The 16,256-nt window shown below is 51.5% G+C and overlaps 1 protein-coding gene across 1 annotated transcript in view; it reads right to left on the bottom strand.

Moving 5' to 3' along the window:
• Window positions 1-493: 493 nt before the first annotated feature.
• Window positions 494-16,256, bottom strand: part of LOC308278477 (uncharacterized protein C3orf20-like) — a gene marked incomplete at both ends in the record, with an annotated part of 28,225 nt that continues 12,462 nt past the window's right edge. Inside the window, 8 exon segments of the mRNA XM_080718248.1 lie at window positions 494-631; window positions 4,137-4,279; window positions 6,074-6,181; window positions 7,507-7,764; window positions 7,768-7,810; window positions 9,149-9,329; window positions 10,668-10,791; window positions 13,775-13,906. Of these exon segments, the coding sequence (XP_080574374.1) occupies window positions 494-631; window positions 4,137-4,279; window positions 6,074-6,181; window positions 7,507-7,764; window positions 7,768-7,810; window positions 9,149-9,329; window positions 10,668-10,791; window positions 13,775-13,906 (1,127 nt within the window).

Here is a 16,256-nt window from a genome sequence, read left to right as displayed (position 1 = left end):
CCTTTTTTTTTTTTTTTTTTAGTACTGGGGCTGGAACCCAGGGGCCGTCTATCTCTGGGTTACACCCCCACCCTATTTTTTTATTTTTATTTTTTTAGTTTATTGTATTATTATTATTATTATTATTATTATTATTATTATTATTATTATTTTGGTGGTAATGGGGTTCCTGAAAACCCTTCTACCTCCAGCTACACTCCCAGACCTATTTTATATTTTTATTTGGAAACAGGTTCTCTTAAGCCTCCTAAGTACTGGGAGGTACAGGTGTGCACCACCGTGCCCAGCTGTGAGTCATCTTTTGACGGGACTCACAAGTTTCTGGAAGGGAGACAGGAAGGCAGTCCCGACCCTTCTAGACTCAGGTCTGGGCTGTAGAGTCTTGCTACAAAAGCAGCAGCCTGTGCGTGGTTTGGGGCGCCTGTGGCAGAGCCGGGGACCCCACTTGGAGCCATGCCTGTTCCACGGGGCCCAGGCCAGCGTGGTCACCTACTTTGTGTCCATCTGGAGATAGGAATCTTTTTCCATCTTGTCTCCCAAGGCCATTGAGGAGAAGATTCCTTCAAGGTCTTCGGATATGGCTTTTTTAGCTGAGTCAAGATCCTCCAGCCTCGGGACAGAGGTAGAGGCACTGGGTTGGGGGAGAAAGGGAAGGGCAGGGCTCAGCAAAAGATGCTGGGGGCCAGGGCGTGCTCCTCACGCCCCTTCAGCCTCTTAGAGAAACAGGCATCAATACTTCTCCTAACAGTGGCCAGGAGCAAATGGACCGCCCTGGCGGCTGGAGGTCGGCTTCCCTGGCTTCTGCTAAGGGCTGCATTAACCCTCGTGTGCTGGCTAGATCTGCACACCCAACACCGACCACGGCCAATGCCTGCAGGTCAACGAAGGTTTCTGTCTGTAGGGCAAAGATGAGGAGACCGGAGGCCGAGGGAGTAATGTCATCATGCGGGCATTGAGGGCCGACTGTGTCCCCCAGAGCACACATGTTGACATCTGAGCCCTCAGCACCCTGGCATGTGACCTTATTGAAAACAGAGTCCCTGCCGATGTAATTAGTTGACACCAGGTCATACTCAGGTAGGGTGGGCCCTAAGCCCCAGTGACTGGTATGAGCCATATCGTAATACTGAAAGGCCCCATTTAGAAGAAAAATCGCAAGCCCTGGCAGCCAGCTAATAGTTAAAACAGCCAGCTAATAGTTAAAAAGAAAAAGTGTATATTACTGCAGCTTGTAGCTTAAGAAGCATAGCGTAAGAATGAAAATTATGCAATAAGCCCACCCTGTTCCAGGAACGTACCTAGCATCTTATCTATACTGACCGGGTCAGCGCGCCCTGTGCTGGGAACCTGCTGAGACTACACCTAGTGTCTTATCTAACACTTGACAACAGAATGTACTTTTTCAAATGATTCTGTAATATTTTGTAAACGCATGTAACTTGGCCCAAACCCCCCCTAACTGGTGGTCTTTTCCCTATAAATACCCTCAATTTCAGTCACTCGGGGCCGAACTCCTCTGCTCTTAAGTGAGATACGAGTTGGCCCCAGTGCACTGGCCCCCTAATAAAAATTCTTACCTTCTGCTTTTGCATCAAGTAGAGTTTCTCGTGGTTCTTGCCGTCGTCGCTTATCCCGAGGTTGATTGAGGGTCTCCCCTCTGCGGGGGTCTTACAATACCAAGTGAAGAGTGCAGTTATGTCAGGATCAGTGGCACACGCTGGTCATCCCAGCATCCGGGAGGCTGAGACGAGAGGATTGCGGTTCGTGGCCAGCCTCAGCTACTTAGTGAGACCCTGTTTCAAACTAAAGAATAAAAAATAGGGCTGGGGTGCAGCTCAGAGGTAGAATGTCCCTGGGTTCCACCCCCAGTACCACAATAAAAAAATGAATGAATGAATGAATAAATAAATAAATAAATAAAATGTAAAACACACTGCAGCCGGGCACACTTGTAATACTAGTATTTGGGAGGCTGAGACAGGAGGATTGCAGGTTCGCAGCTAGCCTCAGCTGCTTAGTGAGGCTATGTTTAAAAACAAAATAGGGTGGGGGGTGCTGCTCAGAGGTTAGAATGCCCCTGGGTTTAATCCTCAGTACCACACACACACACACACACACACACACACACAGAGAGAAGGTCTACAAATTCTTTGGCGTGCGTCTCCTATTGATAGATAGACTCTAATTCCCCTCCGCTGATTGCGGGCTGGGTCTAGGGACTTCGAAGCTGCATGTAGGGCTAGGCCACAGAAGATAATACAGCTTCTCTCTGGCTCGTGGGACCAGGCTACCTGGAGCAGCCACCGGCAGGTGATACAGCTGCAGCCCCCACGGGCCCCCAGGCCTGGGAATGAGCAAGCCTTTGGGGTAACGCAATGCCTCCAACTTCTGACTACAACCGCAAGCGAGACCCCTGCCCAGCCACAACAGCAGATGAGCCCAGGACTCTGAAGAAAATAACGGCAGACCATTGTGTTTTACACCACAAAGCTCGGGGTGGTTTGTTTCACCGGGGGATCACAGGAGCAGCTGTCGTAGCAACGTTTTCTTGTAAAGATTCCGTTCCTTTGATCCCCATGGACGGGCAAGCCATCTACCTACCTAAGAGGCTATTCTGGAAGCCGGTGCAGGTCTACTGGTGCATTCTTTCAGAAATCCGCCCCGTTCCACGTTCAAGAGCCTAGACCATCTGTGTATGCGTCTAGTTCCTATTTATGTCTCTGGTTTTGGGATTCTTTGTCTAGCGTTTCTTGAAAATTATTGAAAATGGTTGTAGCCATAATGTTAAGCCCTTTAGAACCCTTGGAGATAACGAATGAAGGACCAGGACTTATCTGAGTGATGATTCTATTCCTAACAACTATAGCTAGCAATCTCTCAGGGGATAATAGTGAGGGGCACGTGCTGACTTACTTAATCCCTACAACTCGATCCAGTGAAAGGATCCCTAGACTTCTATCCCCAACAGAGACGCTGAGGCAGCGAGAAGGCACATGGCCTTCCCAGGCCACCACTCTACTAGGGACGGCGAAGCCCTTTTCCCCACCCCTTCCCACTGTGGCAGAGGCACAGGCTGCCTTTTCCCCACCCCTTCCCACTGTAGCAGAGGCACGGGCTGCCTTTTCCCACCCCTTCCCACTGTAGCAGAGGCACGGACTGCCTTTTCCCCACCCCTTCCCACTGTGGCAGAGGCACGGGCTGCCTTTTCCCCACCCCTTCCCACTGTGGCAGAGGCACAGGCTGCCTTTTCCCCACCCCTTCCCACTGTAAGCAGAGGCACGGGCTGCCTTTTCCCCACCCCTTCCCACTGTGGCAGAGGCACAGGCTGCCTTTTCCCCACCCCTTCCCACTGTAAGCAGAGGCACGGGCTGCCTTTTCCCCACCCCTTCCCACTGTAGCAGAGGCACGGGCTGCCTTTTCCCCACCCCTCCCCACTGTAGCAGAGGCACAGGCTGCCTTTTCACTACCCCTTCCCACTGTAGGCAGAGACACAGGTTGCCTTTTTTTTCTTCTTCTTCAGTACTGGAGATAAAACCCAGGGGCATTCTACCTTCGACCTACACCCCCAGCTCCATTTTTTATTCTTGATTTAAAATAAAAGGTCTCACTAAGTTGCAGAGGGCTTTATGAAGTAGCTGAGGCTGGCCGCAAACCTGGGATCTTCCTGTCTCAGCCTCCCAAGTACTGGGATGACAAGCGTGCGCCACCACAACTGGCTGTAGGCTGCCTTTCACTATTAAAGAGAAAAAGCGCCGAGCATTCTACCTCTGAGCTCCATCCCCAGCTGGATTTTTTTGTTTTGTTTTGAAACAAGGTCTAAGTTGCAGAAGGCCTAACTATGTAGCTGAAGCTGGCTATAAACCTGCATCGTCCTGTCTCAGCCTCCCAAGTACTGGGATTACAGGTGTGAGCCACCATGTCCAGCTTTAATTAATATATTGAAACAGGGTCTCAGTAAGTTGTGGAGAGCCTTGCTAAGTTGCTAAGGCTGAATCTGAACCTCCAACCATCCTGCCTTGGCCTCCCAAGTACCGGGATTATGAGCATGTGCCACCAGGCCTGGCTACTCCTGTCACAGCCTCCCAAGTACTGGGATGACACGTGTTCCACCATGCCCAACTCATCTGTTGCTTTACCTGAATTTGTAGTCATCTGGCAGAAAGTAGCCCATCTTGCAGTCCTGTTGAGCCCGTGAGATCTGTTTCAACAGATTCTGCTTGCTTAAACCGTATCCATTCAAAACAGGCCCCCCAAAAAGGAGCTTCCCCCCAGCAAACATCTGTAGGCAGACGAGAAGGAGACAGGACAGGGGAGGCCCTCAGCGTACTGTTGGGCCGGTGGGCTGGTGTGAGGTGCAGGCCTTTGGTGGCAGCGGCGGGGGCTGTCCTACCCCATTTGCCTAAGGAGGTGAGGCTGGGCCTGGCCTTGCCCCAGCCCCCAACTTAGAAGACAGCGCCACCAGCCCAGCCTTTGTCCCCCGCTAAGCCAACCTGTTCAAATGTTACATTACCCTAACCCTGCCCGGAAGGCTCCCCTACTCCCTCAGCTGTCTGACCCCCATCTGTTTCTAACCTCTTAGGGGTGCACCCTTCACCGCCTCTCATACAGTGAGGGCCCCAGGAGCCAATGCCTTACTCCTGCCCTCTGGGCATCTGTCCAGCATGCAGATGACTGACCAGAGCCTCTCTGCAGGGCATACAGCACAGTACTATTTGCTAAAGGGGTCAGGGGTGCACAGGGCAAGAAAAGAAAGGAAGGCAGGCCCAAGTATCTAACAAAAATAATATAAAGAGAGAAAATGATGGACTCTTGCCCCGTGGTTAAAAATTAGGTGTTGGAACCAGGTGTGGTGGCGCACACTTGCCATCCCAGCATTTGGGAGGCTGAGACCAGAGGATCCCGGTTCGTGGTCAGCCTCAGCTACTTTGTGAGGCCCTCTGCAACTCAGTGAGACCCTGTTTCAAAAATAAAGAATAAAAAAATAGGGGAGAGGGTGTAGCTCGGAGGTAGAATGCCCCTGGGTTCCATCCCCAGTACTACACACACACACACGTTAGATAAGAGGAAAGCATTTTCTTTCTTTCTTTCTTTCTTTCTTTCTTTCTTTCTTTCTTTCTTTCTTTCTTTCTTTTTTCTATCTTTCTCTCCTTCTTTCCTTCCTTCCTTCTGGGGATGGAACCCAGGAACATTCTATCTCTGAGCTACACCCCCTAGCCCTATTTTTTTATTCTTTATTGTGAAACAAGTTCTCACTAAGTTGCAGAGGGCCTCACTAAGTAGCTAAGGCTGGCCACGAACCTGGATCCTCCTGTCTCAGCTTCCCAAGTACTGGGATTACAAGCATGCGCCACCAAGCCCGGCTTCGGAAAGCACTATTTTCTAAACTGTATTTTCTAAGTTTTCAATAGTAACTAGCCAACCAACCAACCAACCAACCAACCTACCCACCCACCTACCTTCCTTCCTTCCTTCTTCCCTCCCTCCCTCTGTGTGTATATGTGTTACCAGAAACTAAATACAGGGGCACTCAACTACTGAGCTACACGCCCAGTTCTTTTCTTTTCTTTTTTTTTTTTTGGTGGTACTGGGGTTCCCGGAAGCCCTTCTACCTCCGGGCTACACTCCCAGACCTATTTTCTTAATATTTTTATTTGGAAACAGGGTCTCTGAAGCCAGCGCGGCTGGCTTTGAACCTGCACGATCCTCCTGTCTCTGGCCCACAAGCGCGGGGATGACAAGCGTGCACCACCACGCTCGGCCCAGTTCTTAATTTTTTATTCTGAGACAGAGCCTCACTAAGTTGCCCGGGCTGGCCTGCACCTGCGACCCTCTTGTCTCAGCCTCCAGTGCTGGGATCTCAGGCAGGCCCCACTGCCTGGCTGAGCATGTTTCTGCAATGCACCTGTCAGCCGTGGGGGTCAGGCGGAGTTCCAGGCACAGCTCTGCGAGCTGGTGCTGGTTGGAGAGAGAGAGGAGCCCCGGGCCCAGCCCCTCCATCTTCCTGCTCGGGCTCCTCGGGGATGTGGGTGCTGAGACTGCAGCTGCTGGCACCGGGTGGCCAGTCCCTGCTCACCAGAATCATCCCGGGCACCACAGCACACTTCTTCATCACCAGTGGCAGGTCCTTCTGCAGGGGGCCTTCCAGATCGTACCGCAGCAGGCGGTAGGGGTCGTGATGGCACTGCCAGGATGGAGATGCAGGAGTCCTCACCCCACGTCCAGAAGTTGCCCTTGGCTCACCCTCCCCAGGCCCTGCATGCACAATGCCCAAGACCGTCCGCAGCGGGTGTCCCTGGGTCTGCCCAGAGCCCTGGATGGGGAAGGCCCTCACTGGACCGTCAGCACAGGGGACACCCATTAGCCTGGGTCTGAGGCTGCATAACGTGATGCTCCGTGCCATGGGAGGACAGGCAGAAGCCTGAAGACGGGAATCATGTTTCTAGTGCACCTGCTTCTGGATTTAAGAGTTTATATTCTACACAGAGGATTCCTCCACCCCTGGCTCCCCCTGGACCTCTTCCAGTCCTTAAAATCCAGTGCAGGCTGGGGGAGGGGGGCAGGCTGAGACAGGAGGATCGCACAGGTTCGAAGCCAGCCTCAGCTACTGAGTGAGGCTTTCAGCAACTTAGTGAGACCCTGTTCCCAAATAAAATAGAAAATAAGTCTGGGAGTATAGCCTGGAGGTAGAGAGCCCCTGGGTTCCACCCCCAGGACCACCAAAAACAAATCCAGTGCAGGAACCTAAGTTGATCCCATACCTCAAGGTAAGGGCGGGTCAGTTCAGAGTACAGCTGGTCTTTCCCCACCGTGTGTGTGTGTGTGTGTGTGTGTGTGTGTGTGTGTGTGTGTGTGTTGCTGGGAAATGAACCCAGGGATATTCCATGTCTGAGCCCTAAACAGGGTGTCACCAAGTTGTGGAGTTGTTGTTGAGGCTGTCCTTGAACCTGTGATCCTCCTGTCCGAGCCTCCCAAGCACCAGGATTACAAGCATGCGCCCCCACAGAGGGTCTCTTTCCCCTTCTCTCTGGAAGCCACCGAGCCATTAACGTGGCTGCTGAGCTGCCCTTATTATGGTGTTTTTTTTTTTTTTTTTTTTTTTTTTGCGGGTCTGGGGATGCAACCCAGGGGCATTCAACCTCCGAGGTACACCCCCTGCCCTATTTTTTATTTATTTTGAAACCAGGTCTCACTGAGTTGCAGAGGGCCTCACTAAGTAGCTGAGGCTGTCCGCGAACCGTGATCCTCCGGTCTCAGCCTCCCAAATGCTGGGATTACAAGCATTCACCACCACGCCCGGCTTTTATGGTGGTTTTATCTGCTTCTTATTCCCAAGTGTGTCTAGGTATCCTGCTAACTGTTGCAGACATCATGTGCAACGGTTCTGGGGAGGAAAGCACCAGAAGGCAGGTGGCCTCATGGTCAGGTGTTCAGCCACTGCTAGCACTGAGGGTCTGCCTCCTCCCTCCCCCTGGCCTGCAGGGCCTCCTCACTGGGCCCAGGACCAACCTGGATGCAGGGCGAGGCCCGGCCCTGCTGCTGATGGTGATACAGCGTGTCCAGCACCCACTGCAGATATCCGGTGCACATGGGGTTCTGGCCCGAGACGATCCCAAACACCAGCACCTGGCTGGGGTCTCGGGGTGTGGCCAGGAAGCACTCCAGCTCCACGTCAGACACCGTGGGGACCTTCACCACGCACTTGCAGCCCATGCGGATGTCTTCCTTGCATATGAGCTTCCGCAGCACCAGTGGGCAGTCGAAGGGTTAGGGCACCCACCTGGTGGGGCTGCGCATCTCCTGGACCTTCCCTCTGCAAGGAGGAGGATAGTGGCCGGGGTCCTGAGCGGGTGGGTACCCGATGAACAAAGACCCAGGCTGATGCTAGCCCAGCCTCACTAAGAGGTGTAGCCCCGCCCTGGGTAAGATCCCTGTGTCCCCCTGAGCATCTGCGTTCTCAGGTGCTAACAGGGAGTGAGCACCAATGACTCGTTCATCCACCCCTTGGTCAGTGAGCTCGGTAGAGTGGTCCTTATCTTCTTTCTTCCACATCCTGCATCCCTCTATCCACCTGCGAGCCTGTCCAATCACATTCAAGACACGCCCAGAATCGGAACATTGGCCCTGCCCTCCACTGCCAGCGAGTCTGATGCTCCCTCCTCCCAATTTCCCTTTCCTTCTTCCTTCCTTCCTCCCTCCCTTCCTCATCCCTTCCTCTATTATGGATTGAACAACACCGGGCCTCACGCACGCTACGCAGAGGCTGTTCCACTCAGTTATATCCCCAACCCCACTGCAAGTAGTGGGACTCTCATCAACCAAGTGAGACCCTGTTTCCAAATAAAAATAAAACAGGGCTGGGGTAGAGCTCAAAGGTAGAATGTCCCTGGGATCAATCCTTAGTACCACACACACAAAATAGATAGACAGACAGATACATACATACATACATACATACATACATACATAGGGCTGGGGATCTGGCTCGGGAGTAAAATGCCCCTGGATTCATTTCTACTACCACCAGAAAAAGAAATAGAAACAGTAGAAAATAATCAAAGGAAGCCAGGCATGGTGGCGCACGCTTGTAATCCCAGCATTCCGGGAGGCTGAGGCAGGAGGATCGCAGTTCACAGACTGCCTCAGCTACTTAGTGAGGCCCTTTGCAACGCAGTGAGACCCTGTTTCCAAATAAAGAACAAAAATTAGGGCTGGAGGTGTAGCTCAGAGGTAGAATGCTCCTGGGTTCCATCTCCCAGTACCCAAAAAAATTATTAAAAAATATTTAAGTAGAGCCAGGCGTGGTAGTGCACGCCTATAATCTTAGTACTTGGGAGGCTGAGACAGGAGGCTCACAGGCTCAAGGACAGCCTCAGCAACTTAGTGAGGCCCCGTTTCAAAATAATAAAGGGCTGGGGTGTCGCTTAGAGGCGCGGTGCCCCTGGGCTGAGTCCCCCTCAGCAGCACATGTCCCTGGTATTTTTTCTTCCTAGTCCTGACCACAGTCTGAAATGACTTCCTTTGTTACTGTGTTTCCCTCCTGCCTTTCCTGCCCTTAGGACCTCAGCTCCTGGGGTGCAGGGCTTGGTTTTCAGATTCTGACTACGTTATCACAGGAGAAAGAAAGGGGGGGGGGACAGATGAAGCCAACCTGGGCGAGACCGCAGCTTTGACCTGGACTTTGACCTGGACCCTGCTCTTCTCCGGAGCAGGGCTCACGGACACCAGCTCAGTCTCTTCCTCCTTCCCAGACACCTCAAGCAAAGGTTCTGGTCGGGCTGGCTGGGATCGTGAACCGTCTCCCACGTGCGAAGCCTTCTTCGTGGGATAGTCTATGGTGATCAGACCCGCGAACGGAAGACGGGAAGGCGCGGCGTTGCCCTTCCCTCCCAGCTGGGCTCCAACCCAGGAGCCTGTCATGACAGCCTCGCTCCCCCCTCTCCCCCTGCGGAGTCTCCGCTAGGCGGCCAGCCTTCTCCGTGTCCAGCATGCTGCCCCAATCCTGTTACAGTCTGGGGTCAGTAAGTGCAGGCCCCGTGCAAGACCCAGGTCTCATCCAAGACCCAGCTGCGAGCTCACGTTTCCCAGAGGGCTCGCCTTTCTCAGCTTCGGGTTGTCCACAGCACTCAACCTGCATCCCTGGCTCGGCATCCTTCCTTCCTGAGAAGCCATCCATGGCTCCAGGTTGAAGCCACTCACTATCTATCTATCTATCGATTGATCGATCTTTCTTTTTTCTCTTATTTATTTATTTATTTATTTTGGTGGTAATAGGGATGGAACCTTTCTACCTCCGGGCTTTTTTTTTTTTTTTTTTTTTTTAATTTGGAAACAGGGTCTTTTAAGCCAGTGCAGCTGGCTTCGAACCTGCACGATCCTCCTGTCTCAGCCTCCCAAGCACGGGGATTATAAGCGTGCGCCATCTCTCTCTCTCTCTCCCTCCCTCCCTCCCTCTCTCTCCCTCCCTCCCTCCCTCTCTCTCTCTCTCCCTCTCTCTCCCTCCCTCCCTACCTCCCCCCTGTAGTACTAGGGATGGAACCCAGGGGCATTCTACCTCCAGGCTACACACCCATCCCTATTTTTCATTCTTTATTTTTTGGAAATAGGGTCTCATTGAGTTGCAGAGGGCCTCACTAAGTAGCTGAGGCTGGCCTCGAACCGCGATCCTCCTGTCTCAGCCTCCCAAGTACTGGGATCACAAGTGTGCGCCACCACGCCCTGCTTTCTAAACATTTATTGAATGAGCATGCTGGGCATAGACAGACAACCCAAGACAGGGCTCCCTGCCTCTGAGGATCCCTCGCAGAGGGGCAGAGAAGATGGGCAAATAAGAAAATCGTCACAACAGTGTATATAAAGGCTGTGGGAACCCAGCGGAGGACCACTGTACTGTCTCTAGGGATAAGACATAACTCCCCAGAGAGGCCAGGGGTGATAAGGAGTTGGAGTCCCCTTGTTTCCAGACCCACCAGCACTGCAGGAGAGACAAAGACACGGCAGGGCCTGGGGTGTTCTATGGGCCAAGAGCCGAGGCAGGTGACGGGCCGGGGAGGCGACTGCTGTGTTTGTCTTCTATGGGGATGGCGAAGAGCTGAACCTGGGGACAGGCGGCCAGCACTGGGGCCAGCACCGGCGGCGAGCCCTTCACCCGCACCTTTCTGCCTCCTCACCTGCGGCCAACAAGACAGAGTTCCTGAACTGAGTCGCCGTCTTCTGAAAGCGCTTCTTGATCTCCACCAGAGAGCGGCTCATCTTTGTCATGTTCTCGTCCACCCGGCTGATTCTGCGGGTCTGCTGGAGGGAGGCGAGGGCGGCAGTGACCCGCGGGCCCGGGAGCAGCTGGCCGCCCACTCGGCGATGGCGGGGCTCGCTCCGCTTTGAAGGTGTGCGCCTTCCCCCCGGAGCACGTCCCTTGCCCTCTCAGCCCAGTGGCTCAGGCCTGACTCAGCCGTCCCTGCTCGGAGGGTTTTCCCGATTAATAGCCCCCGCCCTCAACTCCCAACACGCTCTCTCTGCAGCTGCAGCACAGAAGTTAGCACTTCAGGCAGGTACCGTGCCTGCGCCCGTCTCCTCCGCTGGACTCCTAGAGAGCGGGGACCATGATACAGTTTGTTTTTATTTTTATTTTTTGGTGGTACTGGGGTTCCTGGAAACCCTTCTACCTCTGGGCTACCCTCCCAGACCTATTTTTATATTTTATTTGGAAACTGGGTCTCTTAAGCCAGTGTAGCTGGCCTCGAACCTGCGCGATCCTCCTGTCTCCTCCTCCCAAGCGCGGGGATGACAAGAGTGGCCACCACGCCCGGCCAGGATATAGTATGGATGCTGCCTGGCCCCCGGTCCTTCAGGTGGCACTACTGGAAGGTGGTCCTTTAGGAAATGGGGCCTTCTGGGGGATTTTTAGGTCATGGGGGCATGCCCTCGAAGGGGATTGTGGGACTCTATCCTTTTCTTCTTCCTCTTTTTTTTTCCTACTGGGAATGAAACCCAGGGGCATTCTGCTTTTGAGCTATACCCCTGGCCATATATAAAATTAAATATATTAAACATTTAACATTTTAATTTATTAATATATAATATAAAAATTAAATATATTAAATATTAAAATTAAATACATATTTAGCCAAGCATGGTGGCCCACGTTTGTAATCACCACGCTTGGAAGACTGAGGCAGGAGGATTGCACAGCTTTGAAGCCAGCCTCAGCTACTTAGTGAGGCTCTCAGCAACTTAGTGACATCTTGTTTCCAAATAAAATACAAAATAGGTCTGGGAGTATAGCCCAGAGGTAGAAAAGCCCCTGGGTTCCACTCCCAGTGCCACCAAAAAAAAAGAAGTAAATATGTATTTATATTTAAATGTAAATATATATTCATGTATAAATATATAAGTATAAATGTATCTATATAATATAAAATATATATCATGTATAATTAAAATGTATTTTTATTTTATTTTGGCAGGTCTGGGATGAAACCCAGGGGCATTTGACCTCCAAGCCATACCCCCTGTCCTATTTTTTATTCTCTATTTTGAAACAGGGTCTCACTAAGTTGTGGAGGGCCTCACTAAGTAGCTAAGGAACCAGCCCCAGATGAGCACACACACAGAGCAGAGTGTGTTAAGGCTGGATGGGCCGGATACCTGTAATCCCAGTACTTGTGAAGACGAGACAGGAGCATCGCCGGTTCAAGACCAGCCTTAGCACCGGGTTGAGACCCTGAGAAACCTAGTAAGACCCTGTTTCAAAACCAAAAAACTTTAAAAAAGACTCCACAGAAGGTGCTGGGATCTCAGTACTTGGAAGGCTGAGAGAGGAGGATCACAGATTTGATGCCAGCTTCAGCGATTTAAGAAGGCCCTGTGCAACTTAGTGAAACCCTGTTTCAAATTAAAAAAAATAAATTAGGAGCCAGGCGTGGTGGCGCACACTTGTCATCCCAGCATTTGGGAGGCTGAGACAGGAGGATCGAGGTTCACGGCCAGCCTCAGCTACTTAGTGAGGCCCTCTGCAACTCAGTGAGACCCTGTTTCCAAATAAAGAATTAAAAATAGGGCTGGAAGTGTCACTCGGAATTAGAATGCTCCTGGGCTCCATCCCCAGTACCACAAAAAATAAATAAATAAAATAAATTAGGTTGTGGGTGTGGTTCAGAGGTAGAGCCACCACTAGGTAATCCCAGTACTTGAGAGGCTTGTAATCCCAGTACTTGAGAGGCTGAGATGGGACGATCATAGGTTCGTGGCCAGCCTCAGCTACTTAGTGAGGCCCTCTGCAACTTAGTGAGACTCTGTTTCAAAATAAAAATAAAAAATAAAAGCCAGACGTGGTGGTGCACGCTTGTAATCCCCGCGCTTGGGAGGCTGAGACAGGAGGATCACACAGGTTCGAAGTCAGCCTCAGCTACTTAGTGAGGCTCTCAGCAACTTGGTGAGACCCTTTTTCCAAATAAAATATAAAGTAGGTCTGGGAGTAGAGCCCGGAGGTAGAAAGCCCCTGGGTTCCACCCTCAGTACCACTAAAAGAAAAGAAAAAGAATAAAAAATGGGGTTAGGTGTGTAGCTCAGAGGTAGAATGTCCCTGGGTTCAATCCTCAGAGACATTCAATCCACAGGGACTGCAAAAAATTTTTCTTAAATAAGGGTGGGCGTGTATCTTGGAGGTAGAATGGCCCTGGGTTCACTGCCAAGTGCCCAAACGAAGTGCACAGAAGAATGTATAAAGGGTCTCTGCAACTACTGCTCCATTTTCTTATTATTTTTTTTTGTTTTGTTTTTTGCAGTACTGGGGATTGACCCAGTGGCATTCTACCTCTGAGCTATACCCTCAGCCCTTTTTTTATTCATTCATTCATTCATTCATTCATTTTGGTGGTACTGGGGTTCCTGGAAGCCCTTCTACCTCCGGACTACATTCCCAGACCTATTTTTATATTTTTATTTGGAAACAGGGCCTCCTAAGCCAGCACGACTGGCTTCGAACCTGCGCGATCATCCTGTCTCTGCCTCCCAAGAGCTGGGATGACAAGCATGTGCCACCACGCCCAGCTTATTCTTTATTTTGAAACAGGGTCCGGCTACATGGGAGAGGGATGTTTAAGCAGGTCTGCTCTGATTTCTGCCACTTACGACTGAAAGGCTCCTAAATGATAATGAAACTTTCACAGAGAAGGTGGCTCTAAGGTCAGACCTTGGCTGAGAGCAGGTGCCGAGCTTGAGCAAAGGCCCTGAGGTAGGAGGGCGAGCCCTGGAGGCCCCGCCCTTGGCTGCGTCTTACCTGCTTCTCATGCGCCATCATGTGGGGACAGTTTTCGGCGGTTACCGTGAGTGTCACGGACTCATTCAGGGACGTGAAGGTAACTGTGATGAAATCCTGGGCCGGCACCGTCAGCCTCATCTGCTCGTTCACCTGCAGGGGAAGAAGGAATCAGCGTCCAGCCGGCCCTGCTTCTGTCTGTCGTCCACCCGCCCCTCCCTGACCCACCATGAAGTATCATACCCTTCTTGGCTTGGGGCTAAAGGTTTGTAAAGAGCTGGGCGCGGTGGAGCACGGTTGTAATCGCAGCATTCGGGAGGCTGAGACAGGAGGATCGCGGTTCAAGGCCAGCCTCAGCTACTTAGTGAGGCCCTCCGCAACTCAGTGAGACCCTGTTTCTTTTTTCTTTTTTCTTTTTTTTTGGGGGGTGGTACTGGGGTTCCTGGAAGCCCTTCTATATCTGGGCTATACTCCCAGACCTATTTTATACTTTTTTTTTTTGGAAACAGGGTCTTTTAAGCCAGCGTGGCTGGCTTCGAACCTGCACGATCCTCCTGTCTCCGCCTCCCAAGCGCGGGGATTACAAGCATGCGCCACCACGCCCGGCCCATGTGAGACCCTGTTTCACAATAAAGAGTAAAAACTAGGGTTGGGGGTGTAGCTCAGAGGTAGAATGCCCTTGGGTTTCATCCCCAGCACCACAAAAGAAAAAGATTTCTAAGATCTTTCTAGCACTTAGACTGAAATTCAGTACAAGACAGAAGAATTTGAGTGTCCTTTTGGGGGGGCAAGTATCTCTAAATTTTTTGCGGGGGGAGTACTAGGGATTGAACCCAGGGGCATTCTACCTCTGAGCGCCACCCTTAGTCCTATTTTTTTATTCTTTCTTTTGAAACAGGGTCTCACTGACTTGCAAAGGGCCTCACTAAGTAGCTGAGGCTGTTCACGAACCACGATCCTCCAGTCTTGGCCTCCTAGGTCCCCCACTTTTCTTTCTTTTTTTCTCCACACGTAAGAAAAACGGCTTAATAACTGCTTCTTTTGTGGTCTTTTATCACCAACTCCTGGGTCCTCGGGCCCTTTCCACCCTCCTGGAAGGATGCAGAAGTGAAGCTTGGCAGGGCACAGGGTTTGGACCCCATGGTACCACTTCCCACACGGGCAACTTTGCGGAAGACGATTAGCTTCTTGGCGCCTGGGGACATAACGGAATCTATCTCCTGGGGTGCTGTGCGCAGGGTGATTTTGGTGATGCTGGGATTAATTCCAGGGCGCATCTGCCTCTGCGCTACATCCCAGCCCCGTTTTAGTTTTGCAACGGGGTCTTGCTAAGTTGCTGAGGCTGGCTGTGAACCTGCCGTTCCCCCGGCTCAGCCTCCCAAACCCTGAAATCACAGGCATGTTATGGGGTAAAACATGCGAATGGCTTAGCACCGTGCAGCTGTGGCCCGTTACCCTCCTCCCGGGGCGGCTTCGTTTCCTCTCCCCTCAGTCTCAGCTTGGAGCATTGCAGAGTCAGCAGTGGCTGGTCATCCACCAGCCAGCCATTGCATCTTAGCCTTTATCCCCAATCTCGTGCCCTTAACAGTCCAGAGAGAGGTGCCACCACTGAGCCCAGTCAGCCCACGGAAGGCCATACGGACCCTGATTCTACCCACACGCCATCATGAAAACATCTACAATTCCCTCCTCCTCTCCTCTATCCTGAGCACCTGTGCCTGAATACCACTGAGTTCTTTTTATTAAAATGGCCTTTCAAAGCCGGGCGTGATGGCGTACGCTTGGAATCCCAGCATTCGGGAGGCTGAGACTGGAGGATCGCGATTCGGGGACAGCCTCAGCTACTTAGTGAGGCCCTTTGCAACTCAGTGAGAGCCGGTTTCAAAATAAAGAATAAAAAAATAGGGCAGGGGGTGTAGCTCGGAGGTCAAATGCCTCTGGGTTCCATCCTCAGACCCACAAAAAAAAAAAAAAAAAAAGGCCTTTCAAAGCCAGTGTGACTGCGCACACTTGGAATCCCAGTGTTTGGGAGGCTAAGGCAGGAGGATCGCAGTTCGAGGATAGCCTCAGCTACTTAGTGAGGCCCTTTGCAACTCAGTGAGAACCTGTTTCAAAATAAAGAATAAGCCAGGTATGATCGTGCACACATGGAACCTAAGCATTTGGGAGGCTGACACAGGAAGGTTGTGGTTTGCAGCCAGGCTCAGCTACCTAGTGAGGCCCTTTGGAACTCAGTGAAAACCTGTTTCAAAATAAAGGATAAAAAATAGGGCTGGGGGTGGAGCTTGGAGGTAGAATGTCCCTGGGTTCCATCCCCAGTACCACACACATACAAAAATGGCCTTTCAAAATATGTATGTTGCTGAGCCGGGCATGGTGGCGCACATTTGTGATCCCCGCGCTTAGGAGATGAGACAGAAGGATCACACAGGTTTGAAGCCAGACTCTGCTGGTTTAAAGAGAACCTGTTTACAAATAAAAAATATAAAATAGGTCTGGGAGT

Source organism: Muscardinus avellanarius (genome assembly GCF_963383645.1).
Source record: "Muscardinus avellanarius genome assembly, chromosome: 22".
NCBI classification, from domain to species: domain Eukaryota; kingdom Metazoa; phylum Chordata; class Mammalia; order Rodentia; family Gliridae; genus Muscardinus; species Muscardinus avellanarius.
Note: the sequence above shows the minus strand (reverse complement) of the source record. Positions and strands in the feature narration are given on the sequence as shown.